Here is a 17346-nt window from a genome sequence, read left to right as displayed (position 1 = left end):
ACCTCCCTGGCCAGGGATCAAACTCGTGCTGCAGTGGCTGTGGATTGCTTCATAGTGCTGTTACTTAATTCCTTGTGCCTCTAGGGAGGCCCTCCTTTGCTTTTTAGAAAGACCTGTGGGGTGGGAACTGCAGCCCCCAGATGAGGTTATTCTGGTTTTAGAGAGGCCTCCTCAACTGATTTGTCAGATTTTACAAATGCACAGGAAATTTGCACAAACATACTTGCACAAAAATATTATTTGAAAATTATCTGAAATTCAACTTTGAGTGGGGTCCTGTCATATCTTGTTACCTTGATTAATTCCTGAGATCACACAGCAAGTGAAGGGGAAAGTGGAGACTTGGGCTTGGCTCCATCTGATACTGAAACTCATATTTTGACCTGTCACCTTGGGGTTTCTCTTTAAGAAATCAGAAATTGAAGTCAGATGTGAAAGAAGAGGAAAAATCCTATCAACTGAGGCTTAAAGGCCATTTTACTCACTGTAAATGTAGTGAAAGATAAGTCCATGTTAATTCTAATGATTAAAAATGGAGGAAACTGAGAACGATGAAGATACCTATTATATATGCCAAGTACTGTGCTAGAACTAATCCAGAAAGAGCACAACCATTTCAAATGAGGGCTTCGGATAAGTAAAGGATGTTAAAGTTGTGTGGTTATTGAGGTGAGCCTCAGAGGAAGGACCACTGTCTCCCAAAGCCTCTTGGCCTAGATTTGATGCTCTAAGGACCTTTTTCTTAGAGGATACTGGGAAGTAATCAAGGACCACCAGGTGTTGTGTGTCCAGTCCCTGCCTGCCCACCTTAGCAAGTCTCCTTCTTCCTGGGTGTGCTGCATAGAAAGTTCTTTGCTGCTGCTGAAGAATTGGACATTTAATAATGGATAGCTCTCAAAAAGCCTTGAGTGTTTCTTGGTGGTTTGACTACCCTTCCCTGTGACAACCCTCCCCTGTGTTGGCATCATAAGTTGCAGAGGGGGAATTTTGGAAGGAAAAGGGATGTTTTCCAAGCCTTCTGTAGGAGCACTTTGCTCTCTTTTGTAGGTTGAATGGAAAATCAGCCTAATGATGCCTTTTGCTTTTCAGGTAGCCTTGGTTCTCAGAAGTCAAAGATTCTAGAAATCCATTATGTGGCACCTCTTTTGTGTTAGGAAATAGTGATGTCTTTTTGTATAAGATGAACAGGAGTCGGTATTTTTGAGACATCTCAAATTTTGGGGTGCTACTGTGTGTTCAAAATACTGCTTGGTTTCAGTTAAGCATAGAAATCCTCTGCCTTTCTGGGTCAATGTAAAGCGTTTTCAAGACCAACAGTATAATAATATAAAACAATTGTGATTCTAAGTACTTTGGATGTATTCTTGCAATAACACTGAAGTGGGTAATAAGGACACCAAGGAGCAGAGAGAATTTAAATAACATACTCAAGATCACACAGCTGGTTGGTGAAGAATCAAAGAATTTGAACCCAGACACATGGGTTTCTAAACTCCTAACTGCTATTTTCTGTATTTGTGAATGTTAATACAATCTTGCATGATAGGTAGTCTGATTATCACATCCACCTTGAAATTCAGATTTTTCAGTAGTATTCAAGAATTAATAGTGGAACTTGTGAATTGGGCGAGGGCCATTGCAGTTGGAAACAGTGGATAGGAATGGGGGAGAGGTGGGTCAGCAATTTGGACCAGGTGGTCCTAATGGAAATGGAATAAGGGGGTTTATATATGAGGGTATACAGAATGGGGGGAGAAAAGGGAATAGGAGTTGATGCTAGAAAGAATTCTGGGAGTCGGGGAGTTAATATCATGAAGGAGCGATCTAGTTACAACTCTAGACTACAGTAAATTGCTTGTGGCATATTTGCCTGTCTGTTTCCCTGTCTCTATAAAGAAGTTGATTAAAACACACACATAATGCTAACATTTCCTTCAGGGAAAATCGTGCTCTTATTAATGGGCTGGTTCATTCACTAAAAACTGGACTTTTTCCCAGTCTCATTCATGCTACTTTCCTTGCCACTGGGATGTGACTTTTACCTGAGAAGTAGCTCTTACTGCTTAAGGATTGGAGGCTATAATCCCTTTTGTTCAAGTTGGAAACATTTCAGTCTTTTCTGTGATCAATGCTGTATTTGTGTGTTAGATAAAGACAAAAATCGAGGAAAAGCTGCAACACTTTCAATAAAACTGCACTTAACCTGAATGGCACAAAAGTAGTGGGTAGGCTGCAGGGCTACGTGCAGCTTCATTTAGAAAGGATTGTTTTTGCCTCCAATGAGAGGACGCTTGCTACCAGCAGCATGTGTGTGACTCTGCGTGTGTGTGCATGTTCATTTTCTGCATTCAGTCTGCGTCACTATCCTGGCAATCAGTGTTGCTCTGTGGCCTCTGTAGGTGAGGAAGGTTCTCTGATGGTTAAAGACCGACACTTCCCAGACATTAAATGTGCATAATGCCTGGAAGGCTCCGAGCGCTGCACTGAGCATGCATGTCTCATACCCAAAGTAGCCACAGCGCCTGCATTCCCACAATAGCGGCAGCCCTGAGCAGATGCTTCCAGTGCTCTTATCTGCCTGTGCTTTTCACTTTGGGACAAAGTTCTGTAATTATAGCTCATGGATTTATTTCTTCTGCATTGTCAAGCCTGAACTGTGAAGACCTCATGTAATGAAGGGCAGCAGTGAGTCAAGTTCTTGGGGCTGCTAAGGATTCCTTGCCTTTCCCCCACCCCTTCCTTTTTTGGAGATGTGTATCAGGAAAAGGCTTTGCCTCTAAAGAGAAATTTTACTGCTCTTGCCAATAATGTGTGGCAATATTAAATTTAATGGCAGACCTTGAAGTGTATAAAAACTTGAGTCCAGAAAAAGGTAAGAGTCATACTACTAATTTTAAGGTAATGTAATAATCTTAGTAAAAAGATGATCTGTATTTATTTCATTTCATGTGTAGTTAAGTTAAAGATGTCTTTGAACTCTGGATGACATAGTTGAGATAATTATTTCTGTATGAGATGAAAAGATAGCAGTCTGTGATGAGACAAGTGGTTTTTTTTTTTGTCTTGCAAATGTATACTTTCATAATGGTTGGATTTGCATGCTGATAGAAGTGCATCCTTATAATAAAGTGGTCAGTGACAAAACTATTTGTGTTCTTATTAGGCAAGGATATAGACATGTTTAAAATTTTCTCTTGACAGTTATAAACAGTGGGTTTTAATTTAAATGGTGTCAAGTCTTAGTTCAAATTAAGATGCATGAAGCTATATTTTAACTTGTTACAATAGTCAGGACAGAATAAGTCCCAATTCATATTAATTAAGGAGAGTCATGAATGATGACAATAATTAGCTTTACAATATGAATGGGCATAGATAAAATGGAGGCAGGGTCCATGTATCATGTTCTTGGAGCCTGTCAGCCCCAGCAGTAGAAGAGAAACATTTTAAAGTATGAGTATGGAGATCAAATATTTAAAATATATGGAGATTGTTTCTGAATCATAAGAAATGTTCCTGCCTGGTCAGACAAAATAAATGACATGTCAAGAAACATCTTCTAGATTTACCTTCCACCTGAAATTTGTCATTTCAGACTGCTGGTGTACGTGTACTTGCATATAACTTCATCACGTCAGTGTCTGTCTGAGAGCCTGTCTTAAGGTTGTTGCTTGTCTTTGCTGTCAACTTGAATGTGCCAGGCTCACAGTCTAGAACTGACGCCTGTTTTTTTATTCAAAATATAAACGAGACCATGGTTGAGCATTCCTCAGTAGAACTGAGTTTTCTAAGTCTTGGAAGAACCTTTTATACAGAAGCATGGTAGGGCTTGGTTTACTCAATAAGGCAGCTTGTTGGAAGGATTTTCCATTTAGAGTTTTGTCTTTATTGTGTTTGGAAACTTCTGTGTGCTGAATGTGGGTGTAAACTGAATTACATAGCATACATTCAAGTTTGTCTTACCTGACACATTTTGGAAGTACTGATGAAAATGACTTTTGCCACATCAAGTTATCTTTAATAATAAAAGATGAAGCTTTAATTCATGAACATGGAAATCTGAATGAATTTTGGTAGTCAGAGAAGCTTTTAAATTTCACTAATGTAAAGTGTCGTTCGTGTTGTCTCCACTATAGATGATCAAACTAGAGATTTTTGTAATGAGCAGATATTTCACAGTTTACGTAATAGATTTTCAATATATTTTAATGATTTATTTTGCTGAATATTCCTCTTGGTATTAAACTTGTCTGAGTGGGGAGCAAACAACTTTCAAAGAAATCTTTCTTCTGAATTCCAGATCAATTTTAAAGTAGAACATCTTAAATTATAGATTCTGAATTCTCATGCAACCTGAGTTGGGTTGTTAAATAGTCACATTAGTGGAAGTGGTTTCGTTTGTCAGGAATACAAAGTTGAAAAGTCCTCATTCAGAGCTGGGAAGAGCAAGAAGAAACCTGAGTTTTAATGGTGTAAGCTTTGTCTTAAAACTGTATTTTAGTTGTAAAACTTATTTGCTCCCACTTTTAAAAATATGCATATACTTATTACTTTTAATTATCTTTTGCCTCATAATTTAATGCAGTGTACTAAACCTCCAAGTTAGAAGGAATTTCAGTGATTCTTACATCAACACTGAATAGTAAGGCACTTGAATCACAACATAAAAACAGAAGTCAGAGCAAGCTTCAGGCATGTAAGGCAAGTGTTTTTATAATCTTGTTATGTCTGAACCCCAACATCCTTTTTAGTAACAAGAGATAATGCTATTTTTTTGCTTACTTCACAAGATTGTTATAAGAATTACTGGTTTAATGTCACTGAAAGCACTTGGAAGGTGAAAAAGGACCACAGAAATGTAAAATGGTATTAAGTCATAGATATAAGGGCCCTGCACATTTCATCTACTTGAATTGAAAAGAAATTGTATTTGTTTTGTGGGGTACAAATATCAATAGGAAGCACGTTGACCTATAGCCTTGGTACCATCTGCCACTAATTTCCCTCTTGGCTTAGGATAACCTGTATCCTGCAGTGTGCGTGTTCTCTGTGAATGCCTTATGGGAGGCCTGATGTCTGTGTAGGAGAGTCCTAGATTTCTAAAGGAGGAAAAAGCCATGGCCACCTCACTGTTTTTTAAGGAGAAAAAACATTGACTGCAGAGTTTTCTCCAAGACTGGGAGCAGACCTGTGGCTGCAATCTAGCCTTCTGATTCCCAGATCATGATGGCTGGGCCTAGTCTTTTCCCATCACACAAGTTTTTGCTTTTAGGACTGTGCCAGGCGTTTAGACACTTGTGATTTCTCTCATGTTATGTCATTTGAATTCTTAGGATAAGGCCATTTTTTGGGAGGAATATTGAGAGTTTATTGTGAAATCCTTAACTGCTAATAGCTGGTACAAATACATATTGAATGCTTTATGTAAAGGGTGCTAGTTACGGATATGAAGATGAATAAACATTAATTGCTCTTCTAATAACTCATGGTTTAGTGCAAAAACTTGCATATAATACTGTAATTTTGGCACCACTATATTCAAGGTACCTTGAGTGTGGAGAAATCTGCAAAGGATTTCTGGAGGTAACATTTGAACTGAGCCTTGCGGGATGAGAAGGAATATATTGGATAGATAAGCAAAGATTGAAGAGGAAGAAGTAGGTGCAAGAGTCATATGTTCCAATAAAGCCCGCCTAATCCAGGTTAAGAAATATGGACTCCGCCCCTCCCCCCCGTCTTCCAACTTTCCCCTGCCCCCATGCTTCCCCGTCCACCAAATATCTTAAAAGGTTTTAAGGTTAGGAGAAATTAATTAGATGTGAATTTTATTTATTTTTTAAAAAAGATTTATACAAGAACCAGGGTACAGGCCAGATGTGTGGGAGGGTGAGAGGATTCACCAGAGATAGAGTGTGGGGAACAGAAGAGGCAGACCGACCAAAATATGTTGCTGAGGGGAGCAGCGGGCGAGACAGGAGAGGTCTGCTGTGCCATGTGGGTAGCTCCTCAGCTGGCGGGGATTGAACCGGCACTGCAGAGGACAGCTTCACAGCGCTGCGCTCAACTGCCTGCACCACCAGGGAGCCCCTCGATGTGAATTTTAGAATGATTTCTCTGACAATGACTTAGACCAGTGGGAGGATGAGGCTGAAGCAAGGGAGATTAGAAAACTATTGCAGTGAGTAGATGAGAATACAGTGGTCTCAGCTCATGTTTCTCAGCTTAGATGATCTGTCATGAGAAAACACCGAACGATCAAATTTCTCATTGGTGTTCTTTGTCCATAATCAGTGCTAGCTGAGGATTCTCAGGGCTTCTTCCTCTGCTTGTTCCTTTTCTCATCAGTTACTGTCTTGTAATGGAGATAAATTAGTTACAAGTAGGTAATTGCCTGATAAGAAATTTAACATTTCTATTCCTACGAAGTTAGTGACTGCTTGTCCATAGACAGATTTATGCCTAATCACAAGTATCTCTATTATTCTTTTATGGAGAACAGAAAATTATTTCCACAAGAAGCTCAGAAAATCCCAACTCAAATTTTATTTTATTTTATTTTTTTAAAGATTTATTTATTTATGCATGCAAGAACTGGGGTACAGGCCAGGGGTGTGCGAGGTGAGAGGATTCACTAGAGACAGAGTGGGGAACAGAAAAGGTACATTGACTGAAACACACTGCTGAGGGGAGCAGCGGGTGAGTCTGCTGCACCATGTGGTTTGCTCTCTGGCCAGGGATTGAACTCATGCTGCAGCGGCTATGGATTGCTTCATAGGTTGCATCTTAATCCCTTGCACCACCAGGGAGGGCCTTCAAATTTTATTTTAAAAGAATGCTTTATTTTTCTTACATATTGTTAATTTTGGGGCAGTATTTGATTTCTCCCCTCTGGTGTGGTCCCTGAAATTCTCCCAGTACCACGGCACCATAACCACAGTCCCTTGTGCTCTTCCCTCCCCTGTTTTGATCCCTTTCTCCCCCTCCCCTTCTGTGTGCCTCTGGTCTATGTTCAGCTTGCAAGTTTTGTCTTTTTATTCCCTGACACTTTGTTTGGGTTCTCTGTTCTGCATATAAGTGAAACCATCCATCTTTTCCTCCTGACTTGTTTTGCTTAACATAGTCCCTTCCAGCTCCATCCATGTTGCCGCAAACTGCACGCCAATGCCAATCTTTTAGCTCGTAGGATGTTAGTTTGAAAGTTGTCACGTCACTTACCTAATCTATTGAAATGAGACATAGAGTAATGTCAGTGACCATTTCTTGGTATCTAGCTTTGAAAATGGCTTGTTTGTCTTTTAAATGAAGATAAGATGCTCCTGGGCCTCCCTGGTGGCATAGCAGGTTGAGTGCAGAGCTGTGAAGCCGTCTGCAGCCTCTGTAGCACAGGTTCGATTCCTGGCCAGCCAGGGAGATGCCCACATGGCGCAGCAGACCTCTCCTGCCTCGCCCGCTGCTCCTCTCAGCAGTGTATTTTGGTCCTTCTCCCTGTCTGCTCCCTGTTCTGTCTCTGGTGAATCCTCTCACCCTCCCACTCCTCTGGCCTGTACCCCAGCACTTGTATAAATAAATAAATCTTAAAAAAGATAAGATGCTCCTGATGTTGTGGTGCATGTTCTCTTCCACCAATCTGTTAGTGTATTTCTGAACTGTTAGGGAAAGTTCTCTGGGATTGTTCTTATTTATAATTATTTTTCTCTCTTTTCAGGTATTTTCTATTCCAGATGAATTTTAGAAATAATCTAGCCTAGTCCCCAGAATAACCCTGTTGGTACTTTTGATTGGAAATGCATTGTACTGCATCTCTGGATTAACCGAGGAGGACCACCAGCTCTAAGACACTGAGTCCTCCCTTTGAGAAACAAAGTAGGATTTACTAGACTTTCAGGTTTCTTTTATGTCAGAGATTTGGAGAGTTCTTCATTTACATTGTCCACATTTTTTTTATTAGGCATATTCTTGTGTTTTATTTCCTATTATGAATAGATTTTTTTCAATTATATTTTATTTTTAAAAACTTAAAAAATTTGAACAGTAATATAGAAGAACTAAAAATATGGTTCCCTCTCAGGTCTCTTCACCTCTCTCTAAATAAACTGCTGTTAACATCCTTTTTGCAGGATCCTAGCATTAGCTTTGTATCTTTAAATAATTTATCTACATTTGACTGTTGATTTTTTTTCAATTTTTGATATTACCCATTGATTTTTTTTCAGTGATAGATGAAAAATTAACTCACCTACATGACTCCATGCCCCTTTTATTTATTCTATGGGTTATCTTTGTCACTTTAATAATTCACTTTTTGTTCTTGCTGTTCCAAGTAGAAATACTGTTTCCAGAGACCCTTGCTCTTGCTTCCCTCACATGTAGTGATTTTTCTGTAGTCATAATTATTCCTTTCAGGTTTTGATCATAGGTGGATTTTTAAAATGTAATATCAATGAGCAAAGTTTATGCACTGTGAGTACATAAATTACATTATTATGACTTTAAAGTCATAAAGAGTAAACTTAATTTTAACTCTGGATGATGGTGTCTGAGGAAAAGGACACATTCTAAAGAATTCTGCATAGATGATGGCTTCAAATTCATTAGAAAAAGCTGAGACCTATTGATAATTTTGATCACCAGCCATGTTCATGACTCAGTGAAGCGAGTATAGTTGTTATCTCCATTTTGGGGATGATGATTCTGAGGTGGAGAGAAAGTAGGTTGTTCTAGGTGATGCTGTAACTAGTAGAGAGGACATGTGAATGCTGTTGATGGACTCTGGAGCCTGCATTTGCTCTCACATTCCTTCTCTGACGTTGTTTCTTTCTTGGAGGTGGTAAGTCAGGAAGCAACCCATTGCCTTGTCTATAAAAAGGTCCTCTACCATCTCGCTAAAGATACCTCAGTTTGACTTCTGGTATCTGCACAAGCCTTTCCCTGTGCATGGTTTGGCCTGATGGTGCCTTGAGTAAATGGACTTGCAAATGAGCACTTCTGGAGTGACAGACAGGAAAAATGGAGCGGCAGATTGCAGTTTGCTGGAAGGAAGCAATGGGATAAGTATGGTTGGGGTGGGACCAGATCCTGCTAGGATTTTGATGTCCCCTGAGGATTTTGGGCTGGATCTAATGAAGAAGGAATGGTAAGCTTTGTAGTGGGTAGGTGATAGAAATTGTATTTTAGGAAAAAATTGGATTATCGAGAAAAAAAGTGACATTTAGGAAAAAAAGTGCTATGCAGGATAGATCTGACAGCCAAAGATAAAGCATTCTGCAATCTACTTGAAAAATTGGCTAAGGCTTATCAAAGCCATGAACTGTAGTCACTGAGGTTTTGACAAATGACCCCATCACTGTCTCTAATTACTTGTCACCAGACAAGTACCATGAGTGAGCTGAACTTACTTCTGCCTTTTCGAAGAAAGGTGAATGATTGCTTTTATTGATCTGTTGAAAGAATAAGTCGTGGTTGTAGATTTGTGTAACATCAGGTTTTCATCTAACCTTGTAACCTGTTGCTTCTTGCTTTTCTTTAAAATTGATGTCAGAGTTAATTGTTTTTCCAGGGAGGGGGTGAAGAGATAAAACTTGAGGACATGAGGAAGGGGTCTGAGACCCCACCATGTAGATTCAAAATCAGGGGAATGGAAAAAGAAGGGATGGAATAAAAGACAGCACTAAGGGACAGTTTCATTCTTCATGATTTCTTTCTGCATTTTTCTCCCTCTAAGCTCTGTTATCATTTGCCCTTTTCTTTAACTTTTTGAATGTCCAAAGATTTACTCAGTGACTGTTAAAAATACACAAGCACTCTTGAGTTATATTAAGGACTAAATGAATCTTCTCCTTGCCTTTCTACACCCCAGATAGAACCTCGGGTGATATTTGGCACGTGGGTCTGCATCTGTGCACCTGTGTATATGTGTGTGTGCCCACGTGTATAAAAAGGAGTCACATCCATGTTGCAAGTCTTATAGGATGTTAACTTTTCATGTGATCAGAAAGAATGAAGGATATAAATTGTTCAGGGGTTGCTGTGACCTCACCTTTCTATTTCAACTGGTTGAGCCCCAGTCTACACATGTGACTGTCTCAGCTGAACTCACTAAATGCCTCTCCTGCAGCGAGCAGTCTCCTGATACTGAGGTTTTAAGGTTAATTTCCATTCTACTTTCCTTGTTCTCTCATTTTTGTATCTTTACTTTCTCATTTCTTATCTCGGATTCTCATTGATGTTTTGAAAAACGAAAGGCCCAGAACATCACCTAGGCAAATGAGAGAAGGTATGCTTAGGGAGCATAATAAATAATAAATGCATATACAATTCATAAATAATAAATGAATATACAAATTTTAATGGTGGGGGAGAGGAAGAGCATCATATTACAAGTGTCTTGCTTTCCTGTTAATTTTCATCTTATTAAATTTAGCCATTTTCATCTTTTTTTTTAAGATTTATTTATTTATGCATACAAGAACTGGGGTATAGGCCAGAGGTATGGAGGGTGAGAGGATTCATCAGAGACAGAGTGGGGAGCAGAAAAGGCAGATTGACTGAAATTACTGCTGAGGGGAGCAGCAGTCGAATCAGGAGAGGTCTGCTGTGCCATGTGGGTAGCTCCTTGGCTGGGGATCAAACTTGTGGCTGTGGATAGCTTCATAGGTTGTGTCTTAACCCCTTGTGCTCCCAGGGAGGCCCCATTATAATCTTTTTGTTTTTAGATTTCCTTGCCCTAGTTTTCTCATTTCCCTTTTTTAATGGAAATAAAATCTAGAGTATATTTGATTTAGAAAGCCACGTTCAAGTTCTTGTAGACAGTAGCAGTGGTTGGTATATACTTCAGCAGGAGCAATCCCCTTAGCTTTGGGCTTGGAGGTCTTTCTAAGACGTTTTCTGTTTTATTATTCTCATCTCAGAGAAGTGACATGAGGAAGAAAACCAAACCAACAGATACTGGCAGGCCTGACAAAAGCTCCAAGGGTCACAGACAGCAACAGATGGACGTTCTAACGTTATTGATGGGCAAGGCAAATAATGTCCAGGCCCTGGTGAAATCCCCTTTGTATTCACTGGGGTGGTGTGACCCTTGCTTGAAAAGAGGGCTCAGTTTTGGTCACTGAAGTTCTAAAGGGTGTGTATGGTGGCAACTGGCACATGATAACGAGCAGAAATACATTGTAAAGTGGTTTCCTTTAAGGACAAGTCAGAGTCCAGGAGCTGGACATAGCATTTGTTGATTGAATCATTTTAAAATTCTGTGGTTTCTAACTTTTTCTTTATCCAATTGATTAATATGTGTGCTTTCCCCCCCATATCTTTGTTTAATTTGGTTCTTCTTTATCTGGTACTCATTTATTGTGTCTTCTGGATACAATTCTAGGTTTAGACTCCTTTTTTTCCAATTTAATTTTTCATTTACTTCATAACTTATTTTCTTCTTTCATTCATGATGCTGGACCTGTTCCCATTCTCACACGCAACCTGTTTTCTTTTTACTCAGTCATTTCTTTGTGTCCTCAAAGAAGGAAGAAGGAGGTCACTGGAAGTCATAATGTGGGCTTTTTCTGGTGCACTGGGGGAGAATTTGGGATTTGGAATAAAAGAGGAACAAAAATCCTAATGACAGCGTAGCATTTTGGATAATCGCCTATGTCTGTTTCTATGGCACTCATTTTCGTCACTTACGTAGGAGTTCTGTGCATTTCACAGATGTGAGGGTTAAATGATCCTTGCCAGGGCATGATGCTTGGCCTTCAGTAAATGCTGCATGTATCTCCTAATCAGGTACTCCTGTGCTGGCACAGGAACTTTGTTGTTGCTTTGCCGGTGGGAACTCGATGAGGGACACAGGAGTTGTGGTTTGCAAGGTTTGCAAGGCAAGACTCTACAGCTTGACCAGAAATTCTTGTGCCATTTATTGAAAGCCTGCAGGCTAGTAAAAGCTGATCATGTGACGTCTGGAGGGTGGGTGGTAAAGTTTTATGAGGGACACGGAAGGGGACATGGTAACCATACATCAAGAGACATTTGTGTCAGCAAAGTATGATGTTAACACAGGCAGAGTTATCCCAAGACCGCTATAGAGATAGTCACGTAATCAGGTCAATAGTGGCTTAAGCATCCCTGGACCTGCCTGGTGATACTGCTCCGAAGGTAGTCAAGGAATTCTCTTCTCTGCTGTGATTTGAGATAGCAAATACGTCAATTGCCCATGAGTGGCCAGCTAGCAGCCAGCTCATAGGAACCCACATTCTTTTTTTTTTTAAGGATTTATTTATTTATGCATACAAGAGTTGGGGTATAGGCCAGAGATGCGGGGGGTGGAGGATTCACCAGAGACAGAGTGGGGAACAAAGCAGGCAGATTGACTGAAATACACTGCTGAGGGGAGCAGCAGGCGAGACAGGAGAGGTCTGCCTTGCCATGTGGGTTTCTTCCTGGCCGGCTGGGCTCGAACTTGTGCTGCAGAGGCTGTGGATTGCTCCATAGTGCGGTGCTTAACCCCTTGTGCCACTCGGGAGGCCTGGAACCCACATTCTTGTACCTTTCAGCATCTGTCTCCCCCACTTGCCTTTCCTGTCTCTTCCTTTTTCTCAAGGTTGAAACCCACATCTGTTTTCTGTTGGTATTTCCCTCTCTCAGCTTCCATTGTGTACTTACCTTTTCACCTAGCTTCCCTATAACGTAAACCAAAAATTAAGTCAAATATATGATAAGGGTGTGGAAAAAAAAACCCCAAGAAAGCAGTAAGTTAAACAATCCCTTAGTGAATTTTAATTCGCAAAACAGCTGATTTAGATAAATACCTGCAGAAACAAATTGTCCACTTGATTCTGATCACAACACTACAATCCTCCATGTTCCCTGAGCACAACTGATGTTCATCATGTTTGCTGACTTTTTTCATTGCCAAGTCTTTCAATTCCAAACACTTAGGCCACTTGTACAAATTAAACACCCAAGAACATTGCCAAAGATAACTTATACATGTTATGTGTAGGATCTTCCATAGACCAAACAGATGCTTAAAAAAACAATACAAGGGAGAAGGCTAAAAACTTGTTTTCAAAAATTAAAATGAGTTTTCTTTCCTTACCTGATAGATAAAGGGTAAAAAAGTGTCAGCAAAGGTGTATGAAACGTGTACTTTTGTGTCTGCTATGGGAATTTGCATTAACGTTTCTGGAGGGCAGTTTGACAGTAGACATACGCCTTATAGCTGCTCAGCAGCTTTAAAAGTACTTGCCTTTTTGCACAAAGATACAGTGGTGGGGTTTCACTGCATAATTTTTTTTGTAATAGCCAAAAAGGGGGAACAAGCTAATTGTAATCTGGTTCATACTGATTTTTAAATGATAGAATATCTACACTGCAACTATAACACTGGTGTCAAAGTCTGTGTTGTTGTGAGATATCCTTGCTTATATTCAATGGAAAACTCTATGTTCCCATTTTCCTTAATGTTTGTGATAAAAAAAGTAAAATAAGCTCAGGAGTTCATGCCTCAAAACATTAATTCCAGTTATCTTTTGCTATGGGATTATATATAACTTATTTTCTTCTACATAATTCTTTATACATTTTTAATGAGCGTACATTACATTTATAGTCAGAACAAAATCAAATGCATTTAAAAATCGGGTTTTATACAGAACAATCTTGGCTGGCTCACAGCTCTGCTCTAATTAGGCTGGTGCTATCCTGAGATGCTTGAGGTGGTCTCCTGCATGCTCTTCCCTTCTCCTGCAGTCGAGTATGCTAATGGCAGGTCTGATCGCTACTGCCTTTTTCCAAGTCATTTTTCTTGAGTGTTGTCCATAAGTCCTTTCCCAAGGCTTATCTTTGCTGCCTTTCCTGCCACTGCTTTGCTAGTTGACTATCTAGCCATTTACAAAAACTTGTTCTTTCTTGAAGGTCCCCTTGTTTATCCTGATACATCCTCTCTCTGAAATATGATCTCTTTTGCCTCATCAGCCTGGTAAACTCCTGCTTTACATCTTTGCTATAGTTGCATGTAAACAACACTGAGCTTGGGCACAGGCTGCTTTAGCTAAGGTGATGTTAGATGCTATAACAGGTAAGGTTTATATCCTAGGAGCTTCATGCATGATTTTTTTCTGTGTTCGCAGTCTAATATAGGTGACCTGGTTGGGTATATTTCTTCTAGGTGGTGATTTAGAGGTATGAAAGGTTACCGTAGGTTACCAACTGAAAGGGGAAGAGAAAATAGAGAATCTCATGTAGATTTTAGTGAGGAAGTTTTAATGGGCAAGAGTTAATACTTTACTGACCAGAACCCAAGTCCATGGCCATGAACAACTGCAAAGATGCCTGGGGAACATAGCCCAGTGTTGGCCCTGGAGGAAGAGGAAAACAACTTTTGATGAACACACAGTAATCTCAGCCTATAGTCAGAAGCTCAAATCTGAGCTGTTCGGTGACTTCAAGAAAGTAATTTACTTGATGTCAGTTCTCTCACTTATAAAATGAGGATAAGACCGCCCTACTACAAGAGGTTGGTATAAAGATTAAATTTTGAACATGAAATAACTGCATTATTTTTAAAATGTTATGTGTATATAAGGGAGGGAAATTTTATCAATACAGATCTTACCATTTTGTGTGAAAAAGTGTATCTGGCTTATGGATTAGATTAGGAATTGGCAAACTGCACCCAGTGGGCCAATCCTGGCCAGCTGCCTGATTTTTGTAAGTAAAACTTTATTAAATCACAGACATGTTCAATAGTTTGCATATTTTCTAGACTGTTTTTGCACATGTGAAGTAAAATGATTGCCACCCAGACATTATGCAAAGGTTGCAAAGCCTAAAACATTTCCTATCTGACTTTTTATAGAAAAAAGATTTTTATCCTTTGAATTAGACTGTGGTTGTCTGAGGTCTTATTTGATATTTAGGGCAGTGGCTGGAGTGTAGCAGCTGCTCAGACAATCTCTACTGAGTGGCTGAAATTTCTTTTTAGAGCCCAGTAGTTCAGAAACTGGGCATCTGGAAAGCAATTAGGTAGGAAAGATGCCTCTCCACTAGAGTGGATGGGCACCGTGGGTTCCTTTGAATTCTTTAAATAGCCAAATAGCCAAGATAATCAGGCACCCTGAGTTCGGTTTCCAGCTGAATCTCCTCCGACAGTGTTGTCTTTGCCAAGTTCTTTTCTGAATATAGGCAGATGCCCCTACTCATCATTATAATTGGTGCAGTCATCAAACTGATTATGGTTCATCACTATTCAATTCGTTATTGTCGGCAAATATGAAGTGAATGATGATTGCAGGGAGTAAAAAGGTGGAGTAATAGTTGACCAGGAATGCTTTGATATTAAAAGAGCACTGTCTCATGAGTGTTTGTTTTTGTATGTTCTATGTTCTATGTCCTGACTTTTGCTAGCTTGAAGACGTAACAGCTTGAACAGCAGTGGTGCAGACTTGATAATAATTCTTTTCTCTAATGATTGGGAAATTAAGAGTTTATGCCAGATGATACAAATTCATCACTTAGAGATATTGAGCTAACTGATGGAGGGGAAATTCTTTGAACTAATATTTATTAACAGTCTAGCGGCTGTTCTGCATCATGAAGTATAGTAGGTGCCAAGACTAAAGTAGGATAAATAAGCCAGAGTCCTTGCTTGAGGCACACAAAACTTAGCGGGAAAAGATACAAAAGGAATAGTTAGATCCCCTTCACCTTTGAGAAATAGGGAGAATTTTGCTGGGAGATATTTTTATAGACATTAATATCTGCAGTAGCAATCTCTTCAACGGGAATAATCAAGGGATTGAATACTCTGACTCATGGAAAGTGGAGGAGAGGCCAGAAGGGGAAAGAAAAAGAAAAAAAGTAAAATCTTTTAGCAGTTAGCTAATGATAGAACTGGGTCAAGATTTACTTTCCCATGCATGTTCTTAGCTACCCAAGTTTAACCAAAGGCATTTGTCCAACTTGATTAAATCATCTTACAAAAGGGGTAGTTTTTTTGGGGCGTGGGGTGGGGGAAATGCAACAGCTTTATTGAAAGAGATGTGCAATGAACTTTGTTGAAAGCTTTAAAGGGGGCTCTTAGACACCTCCACTCCAGTGCAGGACAAAATGGAAAATGACTCCTTGTGGGTGTCCTACTAAGCCAACTGTATCCATCTTCTATCAGTTTGGCAGGAAAGATCAATCTCTCGCGTCAGAGAACATGCCTCCTTGTCTTGGGTCTTGGCCTTGACATACTCAGTGGTGTCACTGGGTTTTACCTTGACGGTGATAGTGCTGGTCTAACCTGTCAGGGTCTTCACAAGGATTTGTATCCCAGATCAGGAGCACATTGGACTCTTTCTGGATGTTGTGGTCACAGTGTGTGCCCATCTTCCACCCATTTCCTGGCAAAGTGCTCTTTCCCTGTCTTAGATCTTGGCCATGACGTTTTCGATGGTATGGCTGCACTCTGCCTCGAGGGTGATGATCTTACCTGTCAAAGTCTTGGTCATCACGGAGATCTGCATTGTCATGTTGCGGTGGCAGCAGCACACAGAGGAGCAGTGGTTCAATATGGGGAACCGATGGTACTTGAGGTGTTTTTACAACTATGATTAGTACGCAATTTTGTATGTTTTCTTTCTTTTTGGGGGGCAGTTAGAATTTAAAAGGATGCAAAAACACAAGTTCGTGCTTTCTCAGAAAATCTTTTGACTGACAAGTCCTGCTTCAGGTTTTTTGTGCAAACAGTACAAGGAGGGCATTAGCACCCTGCAGGCAGCAGCCCAGGTGTCTTTCCAGTCCTCTGTCCTCATTTTAGCTGACAGGATTCTCTGTTCTGGAGGCTATGGGGGCCTGGGCACCTTTGGGAGTGTGCGGTGCAGACTGGGCCTTGGTATGATGCTTGGTCTTTCGCAGGCAGAGCTTGAGACCCTTGGCAATGCGGGCAGAAGCTCGTTTACTGAGCTCGGGTTGAGCAATGTAAGCAAGTGTTGGCTGCTTGTGGGATGTTGGCCTTGACCTCCTTGGGCTTTACAAGGGCCTTGATAACCTTGGCATGTGCACTCATGGCCTTAGTGTTGGCATGGATCTTCTTCAGGCCCTTCTGGTTATGCTTCCTGGCAAAGGATATGTTCTGTTGGAACTTGGGGTCAATCTCCTTAAGAGATTCATGTATTTGTGATCAGGTTTATTGATGCCATTTCTGTGCCATTTTGGGAGTTGGTTATGTGTGGTGTAGCTAATGAACTAGGCCATGACTGCATCTGCAGGAGAGATCAGGGCTGGGATCTCTGTTGCCTTGATTGAAGCCTGTAGCTCCCCAAGTACCTAGGATTGGAAGAGCTCAGACAATCTTTCTAGAATTTAACCATT

General features: G+C 40.2%; 1 protein-coding gene across 5 annotated transcripts in view; it reads left to right on the top strand.

Moving 5' to 3' along the window:
• PLCH1 (phospholipase C eta 1) overlaps positions 1–17346 on the top strand; it is a gene marked incomplete at both ends in the record, with an annotated part of 163199 nt that overhangs the window by 30426 nt on the left and 115427 nt on the right. Inside the window, one exon of one of the 5 annotated variants that reach the window (XM_084231685.1) lies at positions 2830–2872. The exons of the other annotated variants lie outside the window; for them this stretch is intronic. Coding sequence (XP_084087811.1) covers positions 2830–2872 — 43 coding nt within the window. Of the gene's footprint in view, positions 1–2829; positions 2873–17346 lie in introns of those variants that run through there. 5 annotated transcript variants of the gene reach the window in all.

Source organism: Talpa europaea, assembly GCF_964194135.1.
Source record: "Talpa europaea genome assembly, chromosome: 4".
In the NCBI taxonomy this organism is placed as follows: domain Eukaryota; kingdom Metazoa; phylum Chordata; class Mammalia; order Eulipotyphla; family Talpidae; genus Talpa; species Talpa europaea.
Note: the sequence above shows the minus strand (reverse complement) of the source record. Positions and strands in the feature narration are given on the sequence as shown.